At 44.4% G+C, this 20,233-nt stretch overlaps 3 protein-coding genes across 3 annotated transcripts; all 3 read left to right on the forward strand.

Annotated features, from left to right (window-relative positions):
- Positions 1 to 1,893: 1,893 nt before the first annotated feature.
- Positions 1,894 to 3,456, forward strand: LOC308145552 (zinc finger protein 711-like; the record flags this gene model as incomplete). Its single annotated transcript, XM_080517018.1, has 1 exon — positions 1,894 to 3,456. One exon carries the CDS (start codon positions 1,894 to 1,896, stop codon positions 3,100 to 3,102), a length of 1,209 nt encoding a protein of 402 aa, XP_080373144.1. The 3' UTR covers positions 3,103 to 3,456.
- A 702-nt stretch (positions 3,457 to 4,158) lies between these two features.
- On the forward strand, positions 4,159 to 10,404 carry LOC308145400 (uncharacterized protein). The gene is made up of 7 exons (XM_080516820.1): positions 4,159 to 4,286; positions 5,760 to 5,962; positions 6,620 to 6,721; positions 7,137 to 7,220; positions 7,304 to 7,414; positions 7,512 to 7,635; positions 8,024 to 10,404. The coding sequence occupies exons 1-7, from the start codon at positions 4,259 to 4,261 to the stop codon at positions 10,006 to 10,008; spliced, it is 2,637 nt and encodes an 878-aa protein (XP_080372946.1). The 5' UTR covers positions 4,159 to 4,258; the 3' UTR covers positions 10,009 to 10,404.
- A 1,472-nt stretch (positions 10,405 to 11,876) lies between these two features.
- Positions 11,877 to 19,029, forward strand: wdr45b (WD repeat domain 45B). Its single transcript, XM_080517078.1, has 10 exons — positions 11,877 to 12,052; positions 13,332 to 13,406; positions 13,688 to 13,789; positions 14,227 to 14,314; positions 14,407 to 14,501; positions 14,600 to 14,790; positions 15,100 to 15,185; positions 15,813 to 15,914; positions 16,001 to 16,122; positions 16,569 to 19,029. The coding sequence occupies exons 1-10, from the start codon at positions 11,986 to 11,988 to the stop codon at positions 16,673 to 16,675; spliced, it is 1,035 nt and encodes a 344-aa protein (XP_080373204.1). The 5' UTR covers positions 11,877 to 11,985; the 3' UTR covers positions 16,676 to 19,029.
- Positions 19,030 to 20,233: the final 1,204 nt, after the last annotated feature.

Here is a 20,233-nt window from a genome sequence, read left to right on the forward strand (position 1 = left end):
CGCCAATCTTCCACGTTCCAACTTTGTGGATGTTGTAAAGAGATTGTTAATGAGTCCTGAGGAGAAAGATAACTTCTTTCAGGTCAGTTACAATGACTCGATGTCTATTTACACAGACATGGCAGAAACACTGGAAAACAAGGTAGTTGGCATGCTGAGTTGTTGTTTTTCTGATGAAACCACACACCCACACTCTTGCCTGCAGAGAATAATATGCTATAAACATTAACAAAGGGAGAACATGGACATTTGTATGGACAGGAAATTAAATTAGATTGCTCTTTCCTTTTTCTTTTACCAGAGCGTCTTTCCTGAAGAGTTTGGACCCGCATTTGATGAAGCTCTTCACGCTCTGATGTGGCTGTTTTTATCCAGACTGGAGAAGTTTATCCCGCTTCAAACCTTCCAGCAGGTACTCCAGGACCACATCAGTCTTTAATGAGCTGAATCCTTCAGCTGGACCTCTCCTCCGCTCATGGTGTTCTTCTATTTCTTGCAGGTTGCATGTGCGTTGGGGGAGACGCCCTCTGTTCTGGAGGAGTGTGTGCAGTCTGTGTCTCAGTGTGAGGAACTGAGAACTCTGCTGCAGTACCAGAGGACCCTCGCACCCCTGGATCGTCATGGTAAGAGAACCATAGAGGGTTTAAAAGGAGAGTAAATGTGTGCAGAAATCTAAGAAAACATTTTTCATCTTAGTTTTTTTGATGCCACTACAATGTAACCAACTCCTTTCTTTAATCTTTCAGGTCAAAAGTGACTTGCTTTGACATCAACCATTAAAAATAACCTAAATATAACTCTACGCTCAAATTTATGACTTTGTCCTAAAGTGACACAAATGTTGTTTTTTGGTTGTTTTTTTTTACATTTTTGTTGTGGGTCCAGTCACGGAAAAGGTGCTTCAGTGGTGCTCAGATTAGACAATCAGCTTTTTATTTTTGCACAATGAGACCCACTGGATACCTGGAAGGAAGACACATTGTATTGAGAGACAGATTGTTCCCACCAGTTTACAAACATTTAGCAGTTACACAACCACGGTGCTCAGAGCCTAAGGAGATTAAGGTTTATTTGATGATATAGCAATGATAACAAATCTATGATGATGAATAACTCTTTTCTTTTTCACTATTTAACCACATTTAATCATTTTCCCTTTCAGATCTTGTCTCGGATGGTGCGTGCATCATTTCAGCTCTCAAACTTCCTCCAGTACGACCTTCTTCTCCAACAAACGGCAACGATCTCCTGTTGAAGGCGTTGCAGTTGTGCGTGTCCCAGTTGGACAAAGAATCTGCATCGGCGCCTCACACAGCTCCAAGTACCACTGACACAGCCTCAGAGCGGCTCATAAGGGAAAACCGGGCGGATTCTTGTAGCTATGAACCTAAAGAACAGTTACATTTGAAAAACTTAAAAATGAAAAAACCCACAGACAACCTTCGGAGAGACGATATGTTACAATGTGTTCCGAAGGAGTGTAAGATCCAGCTGACCAGGATCGATATGGCTCGGACCCAGCGTTCTCGCCCTGTGAGGCCAAACAGAGGACTGAAGATGAAGAGGTTCCTGCTGGAGGAGAAAAGATCACTGGAGGAAGAGGGGGGTCAAGTCAGTGAGACTTCCGAAGGATATGAGGAGGAGGAGGAGGAGGAGGAAGAGGAGGATGAGGAGGAGGAGGAGGAAAGAAGGCACAGTGAAAATGTCGCCCTCATGAGTCCATACAGCGAAGACTCCTGGTCGTTCTACTCCGACCAAAACTCTGACGATAAGAGCTTCAGTGGCCGTTCCAGTACTGCCGATTCCTGGTCTTACTACTCGGATGATGACTCTTCTTTTGTGAGTCCATCTTCGCCCTGCCCCTCAGAGGACTCGTTCAGGGTTCGTAAGAAGATGTCAACCGCAATCAATAAGCCTAAACTCCCCAACAATAAAGCTTCCACTTTGAAAAAGACTCGTAAATTCAGCTGCTTCATCTGTAAGGAGGCATTGAACACCAAGCTGGAGACCCACCTGAAGATCCACTTCCCCTCCGGAGACTACGCCTGCCCTCGCTGCGACGCCCGGTTCCACCTCTACCGGGGTCTTCAGCAGCATTTGAAATCGGCCTGCTACGATTTCTACAGCCAGCAAATCAGTCAGGACACACCCGAGAAGCCCGGGGACGTGTACAAGTGTGAGAAGTGCAACAATGCATTCAAGTACAAGGTGTCGCTGCAAAGGCACGTGCTGACGCACCATGAGCTGTACTGCGCCGTGTGTCAGAAGGTGCTGCGAGACGCCGAGGCGTTGGCGAGACACAAGCTCTCGCACACGCTGTTCCAGTGCAACCGCTGCAGCCAGTCTTTCACTCTCTTCAAGCACCTGCTCAAGCACTGCCAGAACGTGCACAAAGTCAAGAAACCGTTCCAGTGCTACAACTGTTCGATGACGGTGGTCAGCGTGCGCCGTTTGATCATACACGAGTGGAAGCACACGGGTCACCTGCCCTTCCAGTGCGCTCAGTGCAGCTTGAGGTGCAGGTCCGACGCCGACCTCATCGACCACCTCCGAGTCCACACCCGGGAGAAGCCCTACCTGTGTTCAGAGTGCGGCAAGACCTTCTCCCAACGGTCCAACATGCTGCGACACCTCAGCCTCACCCACGGCGAGTCTCGAAACGAGAAGAAGCACGCCTGCTCCCAGTGTGAGAAATCCTTCAAGCAGAAAGGAGCGCTGAAGAGACACCAGAGGACCAAACACCTGAAGGAGGTGTTCCGTAGCCCCTGCCCGCACTGCGGGAAGATGATCTCCTCGTCCACCATGGCAAGACACAAACTGATCCACACAGGCGAGAAACCCTTCAAATGCAGCTTCTGTGACAAATGCTTCCGGTCGAACCCCGAATTGAAAAAGCACGTTCTCTTTCAGCACACATCGGACAGGCCATATAAATGTGACATCTGCGAGAAGGGATTCATTCAAATGTGGTGTCTGAAGGAGCACGCCAAAATACATTCTGGAGTGAAGCCGTTTGTTTGTAACATCTGTGGAAGAGCTTTCCTCAAAGGCTCCAGCATGCTGAGACACAAGAGACTCCTACACACATTTATAGCACAATGACCCTGTGCTGGACGACGGGTCGGGTCATCTCCTGGAACACTCCATGACACTGTATTTTCTGAACTGTTGAACGCACCTGGACATAAGCTGTACCTGCAAAATTTCAAAAGAAAATAAAAAAAAAGTACATATATATATAGGCCACACTTGGCTATTAGCCTCAGGTTTCAACGTTGTAACAGAGCAGAAATTTCAGTGCGGGAATACAGGGATTGCTTATATTTTTAATCAATTCCCACAAATCTGTCATCCATAGTGCTGGGACAATGCTGTGTCATTTTATAAGCCACAGGGTTTGAACCCCATGGCTTATAAAATGTGTGGGGAAAAAAAAGTAGAGGCTTATCATCTGGAAATTACAGTAATCTTTTTGTAAATCACAATTGAAAAATAAAAAATCCTGAATTATTTATGCAGATTTTATGATTCCTTTCAACTCAATGACAGTCTGAAACCAGCCACATTATCATCCGTTTGTCTATATTCTCCATTGCCATCTCAGTGAAACTAAAACATTTTATTCGTATAGCACTTTTCAAGATACTCAGACACTTTACATAATCACATTATAAGATCAGTCCACAAAATAGGTCATAAAAATGCATCATATAAATACATTTGTACTATGCACTGTGTTCAGCTGATAAACCTGTGATGTTATATCAATATGGGCCAACATTTCTCAAGAATGTTTCCAGCACTGTTAATTCTATAATTTCAAGAAATGACGCTATTATTGGGGGTCAAAATTGTACAATTCGGTGGTCCAATGACTTAAATTGATATAATTGTTGCAACAGTCACAATGAATGGAACATCTAAAATAGCTCAAACTACAAAAAAAGGTTAATTAATGTAACTCCATTTTAGTAATCTGTATACATTTTCATCTTATATCAGTACATCTTGTCGGTATAAACGACTTTCATGTTGCATAAACGTCAACCACACGCCACACCAAGCGGAACCCTTGTGCTCGGACTGTTGTTCTCAACGGACCTCCGAGCACCCGTTGACGCACAAAGCTCCTCCGGCATTGAAACCCGGTGAGCCGTTCTAAAACGTCAGAAATCTCCGCGTACGGAGCTCAGAGGTCCGTGTAGTATCGGACAGAGCGTGTGCTGACGGGGTAATGTCCAGACAGTGAACGGTCAAAATGGACGGAGGCATCTGTGAGTTACCCGGTGAGAAACCACTGTTACACCCGTTTGTTTAGATAGGCCGCAGCCCGCGCGCGGGAAGAGCATCGCCGTCGCCACCGGTTAAAAATAAGCTCATATCTTCTAATCTAGCCGTTTTTAAACAACTTTCTGGCTGATATCGGTGACTATGGTTATTGTCACCCTGAAAAATATAGCGCTGTTAAACGAGCTGCATTAATAAGCCGCTGTTTAACAACGCTCGGACGCGTATACGCTAATTGCTAATGCTAAGCTACTTTTGCTAATGGCAGAAAATCTGAAAATGTTTTAAAACGATAATACACTGAGACAAACCGCAGCACTTTGTTTGAATGGGTAAGTCTGCATTGTGCCTTTATGATCACATACACTCAAGTTGTTTGCGTTTTGCTAAACTTAGTGTTTGCCATGTCATGTTTATGACACGAAAATATAACCAGTTACATTTATGTGACAAATTGTGCTTTAATATTTCTATATTTCTGGTTAGTTTTAGTGAGATAGATTGACAGAAGCCACAGGAGCCCTTCAATGGGGCGATAACAGGGTTCTTAAGAGGGCAATATTGTTTTTTTTTTAATGTTGACAACAAGGTTTAGGTGCTGTAAATATTAGTTGATGTCTGTTTACACAGAAATAACAAACGCTGATGGCAATGTAGTTAACATGTTGGGCCACTTGTGGGTGGATTTCTTGTAATATAACCTCACACATACATACTGAGAACAATACGCTATAAACATTAACAGTGCGACTACATGGTCATTTGTATAAACCAATGATCCAGTTAGGTTACTATTCTTGGTGACTCAACTATGAAACTATGAAGTCGAAGGAGAATATGGACTGGTGGTCAAGACACCATGGAGGTCTGTATTGTTGTAATGTTCCCCCTCCTCTCACATGTGCAGAAGAACTATCTACTACACTGCGCAAGCGTTTTCAGGAAGTTGCATTAACCCCCGTTTACACATAGACAGAGGAGAGGTATTTTCAAAGAGTTCGACCTTAGTAGCTCTTGGATTTTCAGTGGCTTTGAGCACTGCTATGTAAACTGGCTCTTGAAAATGCTCTGTAAATGGGGCCTCAACATAGGAGTGTTGAGTATGTTAATTTAGGCTTAGTTGGGATTATTATTGATGCATTTTAATGGAAATGGGACTGTGGTAAGTATCAACACAGTGTGCAACATAGGTGACCCATAAGTGTTCAGTCCCGTCAGATTTAGATGCTACGAATCATGAATTAAAGGACAGATGAGGTTCCTCTTGGCTCTGATCTGGGGCCTGATCCATTCTACATCCCACCTTGTTGAGATTGTTTTTTATAAAGAAGTTAAAGAGTGCAGATGGAGACATTTTCCTTCTGTTTGTGTGGACGTGCTTCTCATCAAAGCATTTCCTATTGGGGGAGTAGCGACCTGTCCTCGCCTGCATTGAAATGACGTGCAGTGAACTATGTGTCTTGTGTGTCCAGGTCCCTCTCTCCCCCTGTCCACTCTGCGTCTCCTGGTCCCGCCCATCCGCCTGGTCTCTGCTGCCATCTGGCAGACAGTGGAGCAGAAGATCGTGTCGGACTACGGACTCCTGGAAGAGTTTGTGTTCATGGTTACCGAGACCGTCCCACAGCTCCTCTCCAGCAGACAGCGAGCAGAGCTCATCCTGGGACTGCGAGCACGGGTCAGTTACCTGCAGTCTGATCTTTGATTGACCAGGTTTTGTAATCTGGTTATACTCTTCTGGACTCTTCATCTGGCCAAATGTCCACTGGCCAAACTGCTATTAAATACTACAGATCATATATTTTCTTATGCATTCCAGTTGTCATCGAAACTATCAAATCTTCTATCCACAAGCCCTTTTGATAACATGATGGTGATATATTGTTCTGTTTTTAATGTTCAGTGAAGTAAGTACAAAGTGTTTTTACAGCTGTATAACTAAATAGTATATGCATAGTTGGTATATGACTTAAATTAGAAGAATGTGACGAGACAGGAACTGATCTTGGAAGTTAAACATGCTTTTAAAAAGCAAACTCGCTTTACATAATACATGGTTTTATTTAGTTTTGGCTATGAGTTTAAATATTAAGAGAAGCCTTAATTGACTCCAGGGGTTAGTAAATATATTTCGAATTGGGCCCCGTTTACATGGCAGAAATGCTGAAAATGATGTGGTTTGCATGCCAGGTCCAGCCAGTTGTTGCTGTTTTTCATTTTTTTAATGAAACCACACACATTTGAGCCTAGACCAGATGGGCAACGCAGACTGTGCATCACTGCAGTCTTCACACTGAAGTATCTGATGGGTTTAATCTCCATCCTCTCTTTGTAGCTCATCTTGGAGCTGTGCCGCTCCGAGGAGACCGCCGACCTCCAGGTGATTCAGCCTCATCTGGACCGCATGCAGAACCTGCGCTCTCTGTGGAACACAGACGTGAGTGTTGGCATCCTGCTACAGCCAGTGAGAGGCCTGATCATGTCTGAATGTTTACTCCTTCAAATGATTCTCTTGTTGTAACCATTAGACTTTGGTAAGCTAAACATGTGTCTTCACGGCCAGCAGTTTTAGTTTATGGGTTGACCTTCCAGTATGTTAGAATGAACTAACTTGAGGGTCAGCCCAGTGGAAAACGAGGCAGCAGGGTCAGAGAGGTACAGTAAGTAATGAGAATGATGGCTTTGTTTTAAAATGATCACAGACTGATTTTGACCAACAAGAAGTTGACCAGCGATTACAAGTGAGAACCAAACTAGTGCCACACAGCAAGTCGGTGCAGGAAATTCACACTCATTCTGTGAAGTGGATGAGAATGCAACTTTTTAATTCTGGTAATTGTCTCGTGTTGCAGACCGAAGATGCGTCCGACTCTCATTTTCTCGGCCTCGTCGCAAACCTGCTGAGAAATCCAGACGAGAGAAGAAACTTTTTCCAGGTCCTTTTCCATCGATGTATATTCATGGAGACGCACATTTTGCTGAGAGGCGTTTTTAAATGACAAACATTTTTGTGTTTCAGGATGTTTTTCCGGGAGACTTTGGTCCCACTTACGACAAAGCGATCCAGACTCTGATGTGGTTGTTTCTGTCCCGACTGGAAAAGCTTCTTCCGGCACAATCACTTCAACAGGTACACAGACGGTTTTCGTTTAACTTGCAGAAGTGGAGTCGCTTTTATAAGTTGGCTGCTAAACGTCAGTTTTCTCTTCTTTCTTTTTTTTTGTCAGATCGCTTCGTTGCTCAGCGATGCCTCGTCAGTCCTGACCGATTGCATGGAGAATTTCACTCAGCCACACGAGCTCAAGGTCCTCCTGGACTCTCAGAAAGATCTCAGCCAGCTGGAGGACATCGGTGAGCACAGTGTTGGCCTGTAACCTGGTCTGTGTGTGCTGAGGGGGTTCTACTGCAACGAAAACCGCTTTTAAAAAGGAAAACACAAGAAACTGGCAAGGTTTCACAGTTAGAACATCATTCACTGAATACATTGTCTTTTAAGAGAGATTTGAAGCTTTTACTCACAAGCTTAAAGAACATTATCAAATTTTAATTTGTAAAATTTATCAGGAGTTAAGTAATAACCAGTAATTTAACTGAACCCTCTTCTGAGGTTTTTTTCTTAAGCCCAATGGATTGCAATTTCTACATTTGCCATAGCTGATTCCTTATAAAACTTGAAATTGCGTCAACATTTTCATGATTTCCAAGTCTGGCTCATCCTGATTCCTTTTCTTGCTTTCAGAGTCGTACGTTGTAGAGAGTGGGATCTTGTCGGCGCTGTGCCTCCCTCCCGTGGAGCGAGTTGTAATCGTCAACGAGCAAACGGAACCGGACGCAGATAGCGGCCTTGTGTACACCGTCTGCACTGAGATGGAGGTGGAGTCGGAGAACAAAGAGTTGTATGTGGAGGGCAGCGGGCAGACGGAAGAGTGCGTTCAGACGCAGTGGTTCGGCATTGGTGGGGACGTTAAATCAGAAATAGTCAGCGTGGTGGTCACGGACCCCGCGGAGTCCATGGAAGCCGGCGAGGCAGCAGACGACAATCAGGCGGGGACGCTGATCATCGGGGAGGACGGACAGGTGACGATGCTCGATGGCTTGGAGAAGACGCCCAAGAAACGCGGCCGGAAGAAAAAGCAGCCCGTGGATAAGGACTTCGAGGTGGAGAGCCGAGCAAAGGTCGGGAGCGAGGACCAGGATGTGCCGTGGGAGCGGCCGGTGCGAAAGAACCGGGGACTTAAGATGAAGCGGTACTTGTCTCAGTGGAGGAAAACTGGCAAGACGCAGGAAAGCTCCAACAGCAAAGCGTCGCCCGGGTCGCCAAGTTTAGGGAAAAGCGGCGACCTGGACGACAGGACGTGCAAAGTTTGCGGCAAAGTTGTGTCTCAAGCCAAGTTCTTGGAGCGTCATATGAGCCAGCACGCGGAGGAGCAGCAGTACACCTGTCCCTCATGTCAGCGGTCCTACAAGAGCCTGCGCTACCTGCAGATACACCGATGTGTGACATTCACCGAAGGGCAGCCGGGCCAGAAACCCAAGGTGCCGGAGTCTGGGGAAGAGGAGGGCGAGCAGTCGTCCAGCGGGGTGCAGTGCGAGATGACCGGCGAGGAGGGGCTGCTGGAGAACCCCAACCAGGACCCCGACTACCTCGCCTCCAAAGACGGCGAGGGCCCCTTCTACTGTCCACACTGCAGCGTCGAGTTCAAGTGCAAGCAGACCTTCCGGTACCACCTGAGGAACATCTGCTACACGGAGCAGCAGGTGGACCCCGAGAAGCCCGACGACGCCAAGCACTGCTTCCGCTGCACCGATTGCGACAAGGCCTTCAAGTTCAAGTCGACTCTGGATGCGCACAAGCAGACGCACAACCCGCTGTACTGCGAGGTGTGCATGAAGCTGGTGCGGGACCCGGAGGCGCTCGCCATGCACAAGGAGTCGCACACGCCGTTCCAGTGCAACCGCTGCGAGGAGAACTTCCCCGTGTTCAAGTCGCTGCACAAGCACTACATCGACGTGCACAACCCGACGGAGCCGTACACCTGCACCCACTGCGAGACCACCTTCGCCAGCCTGAAGCGCTTCATCAGGCACGAGTGGAAGCACACGGGCTACCAGCCGTTCCAGTGCTCGCACTGCAGCAAGCGGTTCCGCTCCTACTCCGACCTGCAGGAGCACCATAAGAAGCACACCAAGGCTTACCCCTTCCTCTGCTGGGAGTGCGGCAAGAAGTTCCGGCACGGCGTCACGCTCACGAGGCACGTGGAGCGCGTGCACCACGCCGGCGAGCCCATAACCGCGAGGCCGCTGCCCACCTTCGTCTGCACCCAGTGCGGCAAGTCCTTCAGTTCCAGGAGGTGCCTCCTGAAACACGACAACTTCCACCACAAGGGCATGCGCTTCCCCTGCGAGCACTGCGGCAAGGGCTTCTTCGGCAAGGACGCGCTGGTCCGGCACACGCTGATCCACACGGGCGAGCGCCCCTACAAGTGCGACGACTGCGACAAGTCGTTCCGCTCGTCCGCCGAGCTGAAGATCCACCGGCGGTACCACACCGGCGAGAGGCCGTTCAAGTGCAACGTCTGCGAGAAGGGCTTCGTCCAGTCCTGCTTCCTCACGCTGCACATGAGAACGCACACGGGAGAGCGGCCGTACGTCTGCACCGTGTGCAGCAAGGGCTTCTCCAGCCTGCACGGCCTCAAGAGACACCGCCGGCTGGTGCACTCCTAGCTCGTCCGGACACCACGCCTAGCGCCCAGTCCACCCGTCCGAGCAGACCCACACTTATTTCGTTGTAGGATTCGTCATCGTTCGCAAACACTGATAAGGTCCTGGATTTAAAGAAAAGTGGTCGTTCCAGTTGAAAGACGTTTTGTTTTTGTGAAAAAGCCCTTGGGCTCTTTGCTTTCCGTACAGCTGCCACAGCATGGATTGTAGGAACTCTGTAATATAGTTCATCAAAAAGAAAAGATATAATGTAACTTTGTATTTTTTACAGGAATGTTGTTGCTGTAGTTCTGCGCAAGATTTGTATGTCTGAAAGTTATCGACCTTAATTCCACTGGGAATTGTTTTTTTTGTTTTTTTTTCTTGAATAAATTGAACATTGGATTTGAAGAGTCCTTTATTTGTTGTTGAGCGTTTTTGTCAACACATTTTTTCTTTTCTTTGTGTACATATTGTGGTCCGGTCACAACTGGTGGAATTTAGGGACAAGAGAAAGAGCACTGTTATCGAGAAGAACAAATCCACTAGCACAAAAATGTCAATATCTACACATTTGAATCCATCATAATGTTACTATTGCAGTTTTCCACATTAGTTCACCAAGACTCACAGCATCTCTGTGCTTTTAATTGGCATGGATCATTATTGTAATAATCCCATTATGTAACCTGTTTAAATCAGAATTTTGTAATGTGGATGTCTTATGCTGATGTATTTATAAAAAACTTTGTATAGCACAAGGAAGCTACTTGAACCCAGAATCAAAATAATTAAATATTGTAGAAATAATTAAACATTGTGGAATTGACAGCTTTTTAGAATTGGTGATCAGGCTGCACTATTTTTGGTCCTTTTTGCACATTCACCAAAAAGTACATTTGTACATCCATTCTATGCTTCTTTTGAATGTTTATTATGAAAGAAAAGCGCTACTAATCACAATTGATTCACTGTGCAATCAATAATTAGATATCAAGCAAACTTGATGTTCAGTATTGTTATTTGCGATGAATTCAAACACTTGAACGATGTTAAGGTCCTTAAGATTTGTTTGTACAAATATAGTAACTTGTCAGTTAATTAAATATTTTACTTTGCTATTTGCACGTTTTTTTATTTGATTACAATTATTTGCACATTTAAACTTGTCATCTCAAACTGAATGCACCGAAAAGTTATTTATTGCAGTTTGGTCTTGTGAAATGTATAATGCATTTCTTGACATTACAATGAATTTGTGATATATTCTGCTCCTGAGTTTAATTGATTGACAGCTCTTTGCTGTCTGCTAAAATGTGTTTTGTAGCAAGACGTCATTTAGACACTGAACTTTTCTGAAATGAAAACTTAAAAATGATGCGCTTTCACTTGAAACCTTTTGTGTGAATGAGGCCAGGCTCACTTCCGTTTTATCTAGCTTATTGAATACAAGCCACGGGAAGCTGTGCAACACAATTTAAACCGCGTTTCTGCGCTTATATAATTGTAAAATTGTATATTTTTAATGAAAACAAAATAAAAAGATCGCCTCACCCCAGATGGGACTCGAACCCACAATCCCTGGCTTAGGAGGCCAGTGCCTTATCCATTAGGCCACTGGGGCTGGGATTCACATCATGGTGAAAGGTTCCGTAATATACAACACGTGCACAATATGTGCCTAGAATGTGAATTAAATTGGTTTATTTACGATTGGCGGAAACAAAAACAATAGAAAGAGGAGCAGTCGTCGTCATCACGGAGTTCTGTGCGGCTCTCTCCGCCGATACATAAGAGCTTTCTGCCGCTCTTCCCGTCCTCTCCGCCGGCAGGAACCAGCCGCCGCTCCGCTTCCTTCCCACTGTCCAGCGCACTCTGCGGGAGGAGGAGGGGGAATGGTGGCCGGTTAGCTCGTCGGGTTTGCCTGTATTATTCTCCCCTTGTTTTTTGTTTGTTTGTTTGTTTTGCTTGATTTTCGCACTGGCTCTCTTTGGCACAAGGATGAATTTACTACCGTCTAACCCTCACGGTAACGGGCTGCTGTACGCCGGCTTTAACCAGGATCACGGTGAGTTTGTTTTTCCCTGATGCTAAGCTAAACGACGCTAACCCGACGTTTCCCAATAGCATAAATTAAACATAACCTTGTGTAACAGGGGTTGATTCACCATTTCCCAAACCAAATATGCGAATTTACTGTCATTTCCGCACTGGAAATGTTGAAATAAAGCAGCTAACGTGAGATTTATGCCAGTTTTGAGCTAAAGACTTTAGCTGGTGCAGGTTTGTTTTTAGCTAGCGTTTTGCTGCTGTCAGATGACGAACAAATGTACCACAGCGTGTCACGTTTAAAACATTAAAATTAGAATGTGGTTTCAACTAAAATCGCATGAATATGGTTCAAACTGAGATGCTTTTAAACAACAAAAGGCGGAATAGAGATTAAGTTAGCCGTAAGGCTAACACGAGCTGGGCTATCAAAGCTAACAGCTGGGTAGGATAACTGAACGCTATTTCGAGTTGTACGCTTTTATTTACTTTATTTCTACTTCAGCTGCTCAAAACTTGATTTTACCACCACATTTATTGATCTGCACCACACAGATGCCGATGTAGATCCGTGTCTTTAGTCCCAGGCCTGAAGTTGTACCGTTTTTATGAATAACTTAATCTGATTGAAATACCGTTTCAAAAATGTATTTTGTGTAACTTTGAAGGAGTTTGCCTGGGTGAGCGTGTGGGTGACAGGTGAAAGCCATCAGAGACCTCACATGACCTCTTGTGACAGCAATGGATGGGGATCGGGCTCTGCAGCCTGCTGGGATCCACTTCCGGTTTCCCCTGTGGCGATCTTTAGAAGTGTGTCAGCATTTAGCCCAAATTTCTGTGTGACCATTAACATCTAGACCTGAAAGACGACAGATCACAACCTTCAGAGACCTCACGTGATCTCCCGATGCAGCTCATGATCCACTTCCTGTGGAGATCTTTGGAAGTGTGTCGACATTCGCCACAAAACCCAGGGTGTGTCCCTTTAAATGTGCTCGTCAATAGTCAAGCATCACGAAATCCAAGTAAATGAAAGTAGAACAACTAAAAGATAGAAACACAGAAAATGAAGAGGATACAATAAATGAATAGATACAAGAACAAAAAAAAATGTTCTCTATAAGGTACCCAGACATGACATATGAAATAAAACTGTAATACTTTAATACTAATTTGAGGCCATAAAATATCAATTTGAGGACACAAAATAGTCTTTTTTTTTAAGAAGGTAATAAATGAGTAGCAGTACATTTGTGTCTAGATGTGACATTTTGAAGTTTTTGTGAATTTGTGTTCAGGGTGTTTCGCCTGTGGAATGGAGAACGGGTTCAGGGTTTACAACACAGATCCTCTGAAAGAGAAGGAGAAGCAAGGTGACACACACACACATTCAAATTGTGTCTTCTTGAAATTTGAAAAAGTTCAAATGTAATTTTCATGGAAAGACTACAAAAGCAAAAATATAGCATGCCAAGACAAAACGTCAAGCCCAGGACTAACTGGCTGCTGACTGGCAGCAGGTAGTCACACGGCTCTCGCTAAACTCTCAGTCCTCCCAATCTTTAGATTCTTTTTAAAACGACGGGGGCTTGTTTTTGCTGTGAGTCATTCCTGGTGGTCCTGAGCTGACGTCTTGTCTCTCCGGTGTTTGCAGAGTTCCTGGAGGGCGGGGTCGGCCACGTGGAGATGCTCTTCAGGTGTAACTATTTAGCTCTCGTAGGAGGAGGCAAGAAGCCCAAATACCCCACCAACAAAGGTAGGTGGCTGCTGATTCGAGAGAACTTTCCCTACAAAATAAAGTAGTTGAATTACTTAGCATGTCGTCAGCACAGTTACTGATTGTTTAGGTGCCCAGCGGGGGGGCGCCACACTCATTAATTCCGCAATCTCTGTGATAGCGTCTGCTAAATTAGGAAAGTCAGCCTGGAAATGTAATTATAAGTTTATGTGGTTTCATTACAAAAACAAACAACACCCACTAGTGGTCCTACATTCAAACGACATTGTCTGCGATTCTGCCATTTCCATAGAAACTGACATTGTTTTCAAAACGTTGCCATGTAAACAGAAAACACTGACGCGTTTTCACTTGAAAGGTTTCGTAACACGTGGCCTAAGTGCGATTTTACAGATCTTCTCTCTCTCTCTCTCTCACTCACTCACTCACTCACCCCCCCCCCCTCCATGCCACAGTGATGATCTGGGACGATCTGAAGAAGAAGACCGTCATCGAGATCGAGTTCTCAACAGAAGTGAAGGCGGTGAAGCTTCGGCGGGACAGGTTTTTCCAAACATCCCCATTCAAGTTTTCCCAGCTTCACTTTAGCTGTTGGCAGACGTTTCTTTTACACGTGCGCTCTGCTCGACCCTCAGGATCGTGGTGGTCCTGGACTCCATGATCAAAGTGTTCACCTTCACCCACAACCCCCATCAGCTGCACGTGTTCGAGACCTGCTACAACCCCAAAGGTCGGCTCGTTCGCCATCCATGTTCGTTTTGTACAATGGTAGCACTCTTCAGAGACGTCTTTATGACCTTCAACCCCGACTTGGCCTTTCCTCGCCAGGTCTGTGCGTGCTGTGTCCGAACAGCAACAACTCTCTGCTGGCGTTCCCCGGCACGCACTCGGGCCACGTGCAGATCGTGGACCTGGCCAACACCGAGAAGCCCCCCGTCGACATCCCCGCCCACGAGGGAGCGCTGTGCTGCATCGCCCTCAACTTGCAGGGCACCAGGATAGCGACGGCGTCGGAGAAGGTGCTCGTGTCGTCTTCATTCGCACCGCCAAGCAGCTAAATGCTAGTGTTGTCGCCACATCTTGTCTTCTCTTTCAAGGAGTGATGGTTGTAGCCTCGTCAGTAGTCTTAGAACTGTATGCTCGATTCCTTCACGGGTGAAACTTTTCAGACCTGACTGTCGTGCATTTCTCCAAACTGTTAACACCGTGTGTTAATTTGATCTACTGGGGTAAATAAAATCCTACTTCCTGGAGGAACTGCTGAACAAAAGGATGTTTCTTTCATGTTTTCTGTTTCTGAAGCTAAACGGAGTGTTTTGTGTCTGTAGGGGACTCTGATCCGGATCTTCGACACGTCTGCAGGACAGCTCATACAGGAGCTGCGACGGGGCTCGCAGGCCGCTAACATCTATTGGTGAGTGTTCAGCATCTCCTGGAAGCAGGTTCACGAGTGGTCCGTCACACGACTGTAGGTCCTGCACCGTCACCGTCACATGACCAGTTCCCTACAACGTCTCTATTAGTACCTCATCTGTACGTTTAGTTCAGTTTGAAATCTCCACGAGACTCAAATACTGAAGAAATGTCACAGGATCCCAACTGCAAAGCCAGCAGGCTGAGCCTGGATGGCTGTAAATCCAGTTTCTATCACAAGATGGTACGCCAGCAACTAACGTCGTGATTTTTCTTTTATTTCAAAAAGTAACAATGCATGCAGAGGCTATGGCGAGTTCAGATCCATTCATTCTCATTCTCATTGGAATCAACAGAACATTGACGAAATTGCGATTTTAATCGCCATTTTATCTGGTTTATCAAAGAAAGACTCATGTTTTGCAACTTGATTTTCACTTCCTGTTTCTTTCAAACTAACAAAGCCACTAATGAGGCTCAAAACTGTTAAAAGGCTAAAACTGCTAATAAGGCTAAAGCTGTTAACGAGGCTAAAAGCGGTCAAAATGTGAACGTTGCTATAAAGGCTCAAACTTTTCATGTCAATGTTTTAAACAATGACTTCAAAATGACCTCGTTTGCGCTGCAGCATTAACTTCAACCAAGACGCTTCCCTGATCTGCGTGTCCAGCGACCACGGCACCGTGCACATCTTCGCTGCAGAGGACCCCAAAAGGAACAAGCAGTCCAGGTGAGACACGCGGAAGCGGTCGCCACGGCAACCCGGAGTGCCCTGGAACGTGTGTAACATGCGTGTGTGTGTCTCTCTCTGTGCAGCCTGGCCTCGGCCAGCTTCCTCCCAAAGTACTTCAGCTCCAAGTGGAGCTTCTCCAAGTTCCAGGTTCCCTCAGGATCGCCCTGCGTGTGCGCCTTCGGGACCGAGCCCAACGCCGTCATAGGTGGGAGACACACAGAGACAGACACACTCAAAGAGACACACACGCATACACACATTCAGCATATTAGAAGTGTAGCCAAATGTAACATTTATTTTTTCCATTTAACATTTTTCGTTATAACAATTTTTAGCCTTTCAAGGAAGTTTAGCTATTTGGAGCCTTAACCCATTTAGAGCCTTGACTTTGTTGAAATGTGATGCATTGTGTTTATGAAAACCTGAGCAGTGACTCACTGCACCACCTTGTGGTACAGACTGGTATTGTAAGACTGCTAGCCAATGTCATCAATCACAGTTATTTCTTCACTGTTTTTTTTTTGTAGTATGAAATAAAAACTGATTCAGTGTTGTATCTTTAAGGATTCATTTAGTGATTTTAGAGCTCGAACCTTATCTAAACAGTCTTTTTTGTTTGTGTTTTGACTTAATTGTTCTTTTTTCTTCCAGCCATTTGTGCCGACGGAAGCTACTACAAATTCCTGTTCAACCAGAAGGGGGAGTGCTCCCGAGACGTGTACGCTCAGTTCCTGGAGATGACGGACGATAAAATCTGACCTTTGACCTCGTCCTTGAACGCAGAAGGAGGCTCGTCCGTTCAAAGACTCTGTTGGCAGAGCGACAACACGGCTGGAAAAACATCCAAACCAAACAGAATACAAAGAGGGAAAGTTATTTTTCTGAGAGGACGACTCGACACTTTTCAAAGACGTCTTCCGAAGAATTTACAAAGGACAGCTATTTTCAATGGCGCAGACGGAACGGGAGACTTTTGAGATTTTTTTTTTTTCTTTGTGGACTAACACCACCTAACCTAACCGTAGGGAGTGCCTCTGAGACTGAGAAGAATCTGTACGAACACAGGTTACCGTCATATATATATATATATATATATATATATACGTGTCTTCGTGTTCGGTACCATCGAGAGCACTCACAGAGCGTGTCGGTCCCAATCCGTCACACGTCAATGTTAGTATTAGATTTTCTTATAATCACTGTATATATACACAATCCCCACCGGCTGAACTTCTAACCACATAGAAACTGTACAGAATCGTAGCAAAGGAAAAGAAAAAACAAACATGTCTTTTTCTTTCGTACATTGCGCAATATGTTCACCCTCGAGTTTTTTGTTTTTTTTAGTTTCTTATTTTGTTATTTCTACCAACACCATAAACGTTCGTTTTCTTGCAGAGAGTGGGATGAATTTGATGGGCGCCACATGTGTTTACGGGATATTTAACTCCTCCTCTCCCGCGAGGGGCTTGCTGGTCCCCCGAAGTTGTTTTATGTCTAATTCACCATCAAACTGCATAAAAGTAATTCTGCACTTTTTTTCCCCCCTAAAATAATTCAAAACATGATGAAATTATGCAGCGATTTTAGGAAGTCCAGTTCGGAACTCACTTCATGAACGTTAAACTAGAAGACTTATCCGCACTTGTGTCTGTTTGGGGAAAACGAAGCTACAGTTTACAGCGCTTTAGCTTTAGCTTCACGTAAAAATAGGACAATGCTCACGATTGTCTGAATCTTAAGAAGCACTTTCATATTTAGAACTTCATGAAATCTTGAATGTGGATTGAAAGGAAATTAAAATGATCAGCTGTGTTATTTGGGTATAATTTTTCCATTTAAATGTTTACATGTGTAAAGTGATTCTATATTTAAATGGTTGAGATGTGCAAAATCAAAAAAACGGTGCAAAATCTTTTGGACATCTTGTTTACAACTTGCTTCCTGAGAGCAAGGCAAGAAGTTTGATACCACACTTGTGTCTGCTACAGTTTATAGCTCGTTAGCTTAGCATGAGAACAGGAAACAGGAAGTAATTTGAGGCCGTTCCAAAAATATCAAATTTAATTTGACATTTCATTTTCTTTCCTTTTAATTAACTTCCAAGATAAATATGGAACTGTAGTGAAAGGCTCACTAGCTCATAAAGACACTAAATGGCTAAGCTAACTCTACTTGCATTTGGCACTTGTTTGATTTCACACTGGATTCCACACATTCCATGAAAAGCACTTAAGAATTTGTGTGAAGTTTTGAGAAAAACATCTTTCTGGGGAATTTTGTTAGCTTACTTTTTTGAGAACTTGACCAGAACGTCGATGCTACACGTGTTTCTAAAAGCGAAACATCCTGGAATGGTTGAAGCTACAATTTACAGCGTGGTAGCTTTGGAAATGGAAGAAATGACTCGGCACGTTTCTGAAATAGCTCATCATTGCTACCTTAAAGTGTAAATCCACGAATAATAAGGATTGATTTTAAAGCAAAAGAGGCTAGTTAGCTTTAACTTAGCATCAAGCTTTCGGATTTTTGCTTAAAGAAAACGAGTTAGGATATTTTTCAACTCCGTTTTTCCTCCTTACAGCCGTTCAAAGCCAATCTGACGTCTTGGAAACTAATTTCAACATTGCTATCAAGGCTAGCGTGTAATTCTCTGCAAGAAAGTGACTCTTTTCCTCAAAATGTCAAAACATTTCCTGATCAGGACGCCAAGAGAGAGCCAAACAATTCAGCTCGCTGCACAAACACAAAGATGTTGGCATTAACTTTAGTGTTATTGCATCTCCTGTGTTGTGGAAGATGGCTGTTCTGCTCTACATGCTTCGTGCTATTCGTTACCATTCGAAGTGCTTCGCCCTATGAATTCAATACAAATCAGGGACTTTGAAGACCAGAAATGTTCAAGTTTAAAAAACAAAAAGTCTGATTGTGAGGTTGTTTTTGTTTTGTTTGTTCGTTTGTTTTTCCCCCCACTCTCCTTGTTGCAAAAACCTGTTTGTGTCGCTCTCCGCAACAGATTGTACGGGACGCTGCACAAGCTGAAACGCAGTGGGAACGATTGTAAAACCTGCAAATTTGTGAATAAAATTTAACCTTTGCTTTTATAGCACGAGCTCTTGTCTTGTAAAACCATCTTTGCAGTCGTTCAGTGAGTAAGAGTTTCTCAAGACTGTTAACTGAATGTTTTTTTTTGTCATGGTAGGCAGAAGTGGCTTCTGGTAGTTTCTTCCTCTGGAACACCAGAAACCCTGTTCCCTCTTTTTCACGTTCAGTTTCCTTGTCTGCTGTGTCGGTTCCTTTTTCTCCTCTGCCGACTCTCTCTCGTCGTCTCGGAGTTCTTTGACCTCTGGAATTGTCATGACTGATTTCCTTCCATTGCCTCTTTATTTACAGTTCCAGTCTTCTTTGCGGTTTTCTGGCTCCCGACAGATTTGATCTGATTTGAAGTATTCCAAGTATCTCAACGTGCACATGTATATTATTTAAATCAGTTGCTCGGTTCTTGGACAGCAATTATTTGTTGGAGCGGTTTTTCTCAGGCTTGTAGCTGTTCTCTGATCTGTGTGAGCTGCACATTGTCTCCATGACAACACACTCACCTGGAGTATTTTTTTTTTTTTTAGCAATTACTGCAACTTCATGATCACTTTGCACTAGGACTGCTACTTTGATACTTTTATCACTACTACTGCTACTTTATCACCTTTGCCAATGAAAGTTGCGGAGAAGGTTAGATTTCTGTCCGTGTGTATTTATTTGGTTTGCATGTATGTATGTTCGCAAAATTGCGTGAAACCTTCAGGGATGATTTGTCCTCATCCAAGGACCAATTGATTAGATTTCGGGACGTTAACGGCGAACCTCATGAATAAATCCCCCAAAACTGCAAAATATAATCTCCCATACAAAGAACCTCATGTAGGAGATCAAAGATCAATGTCTGTTGCCATGGAGACACGCTGGCAGGCTGCAGCTGCTGTTAGCCGTCTGCTAGCACACGTTTAACCTTATCATTGCAAGGTCGCATTAGTGAAGAAATACTTGTTCCAGTTGATACTTTTTCACCATTACTGCTACTTTAATACATTTACTGTGATTGCCACTTTATTCTTTTTTTTTTTTTTTTTACTGCTACTTTTTCTTCAGGAAATGCACATTTTCTATGTGGCATTTACATAAATATAAAAAATTGATTGGCTCACAGCTATTCATAACTGTTTTTTATAACACACACAGAGCACTAGCTTATGACGGTGTTTCTACTAAACATACGAGATTCAATCAAAAGTTCGTAAAACTTACCGGGGACGATTCAA

The sequence above is a fragment of the Blennius ocellaris genome (assembly GCF_963422515.1).
Source record: "Blennius ocellaris genome assembly, chromosome: 21".
NCBI lineage: Eukaryota > Metazoa > Chordata > Actinopteri > Blenniiformes > Blenniidae > Blennius > Blennius ocellaris.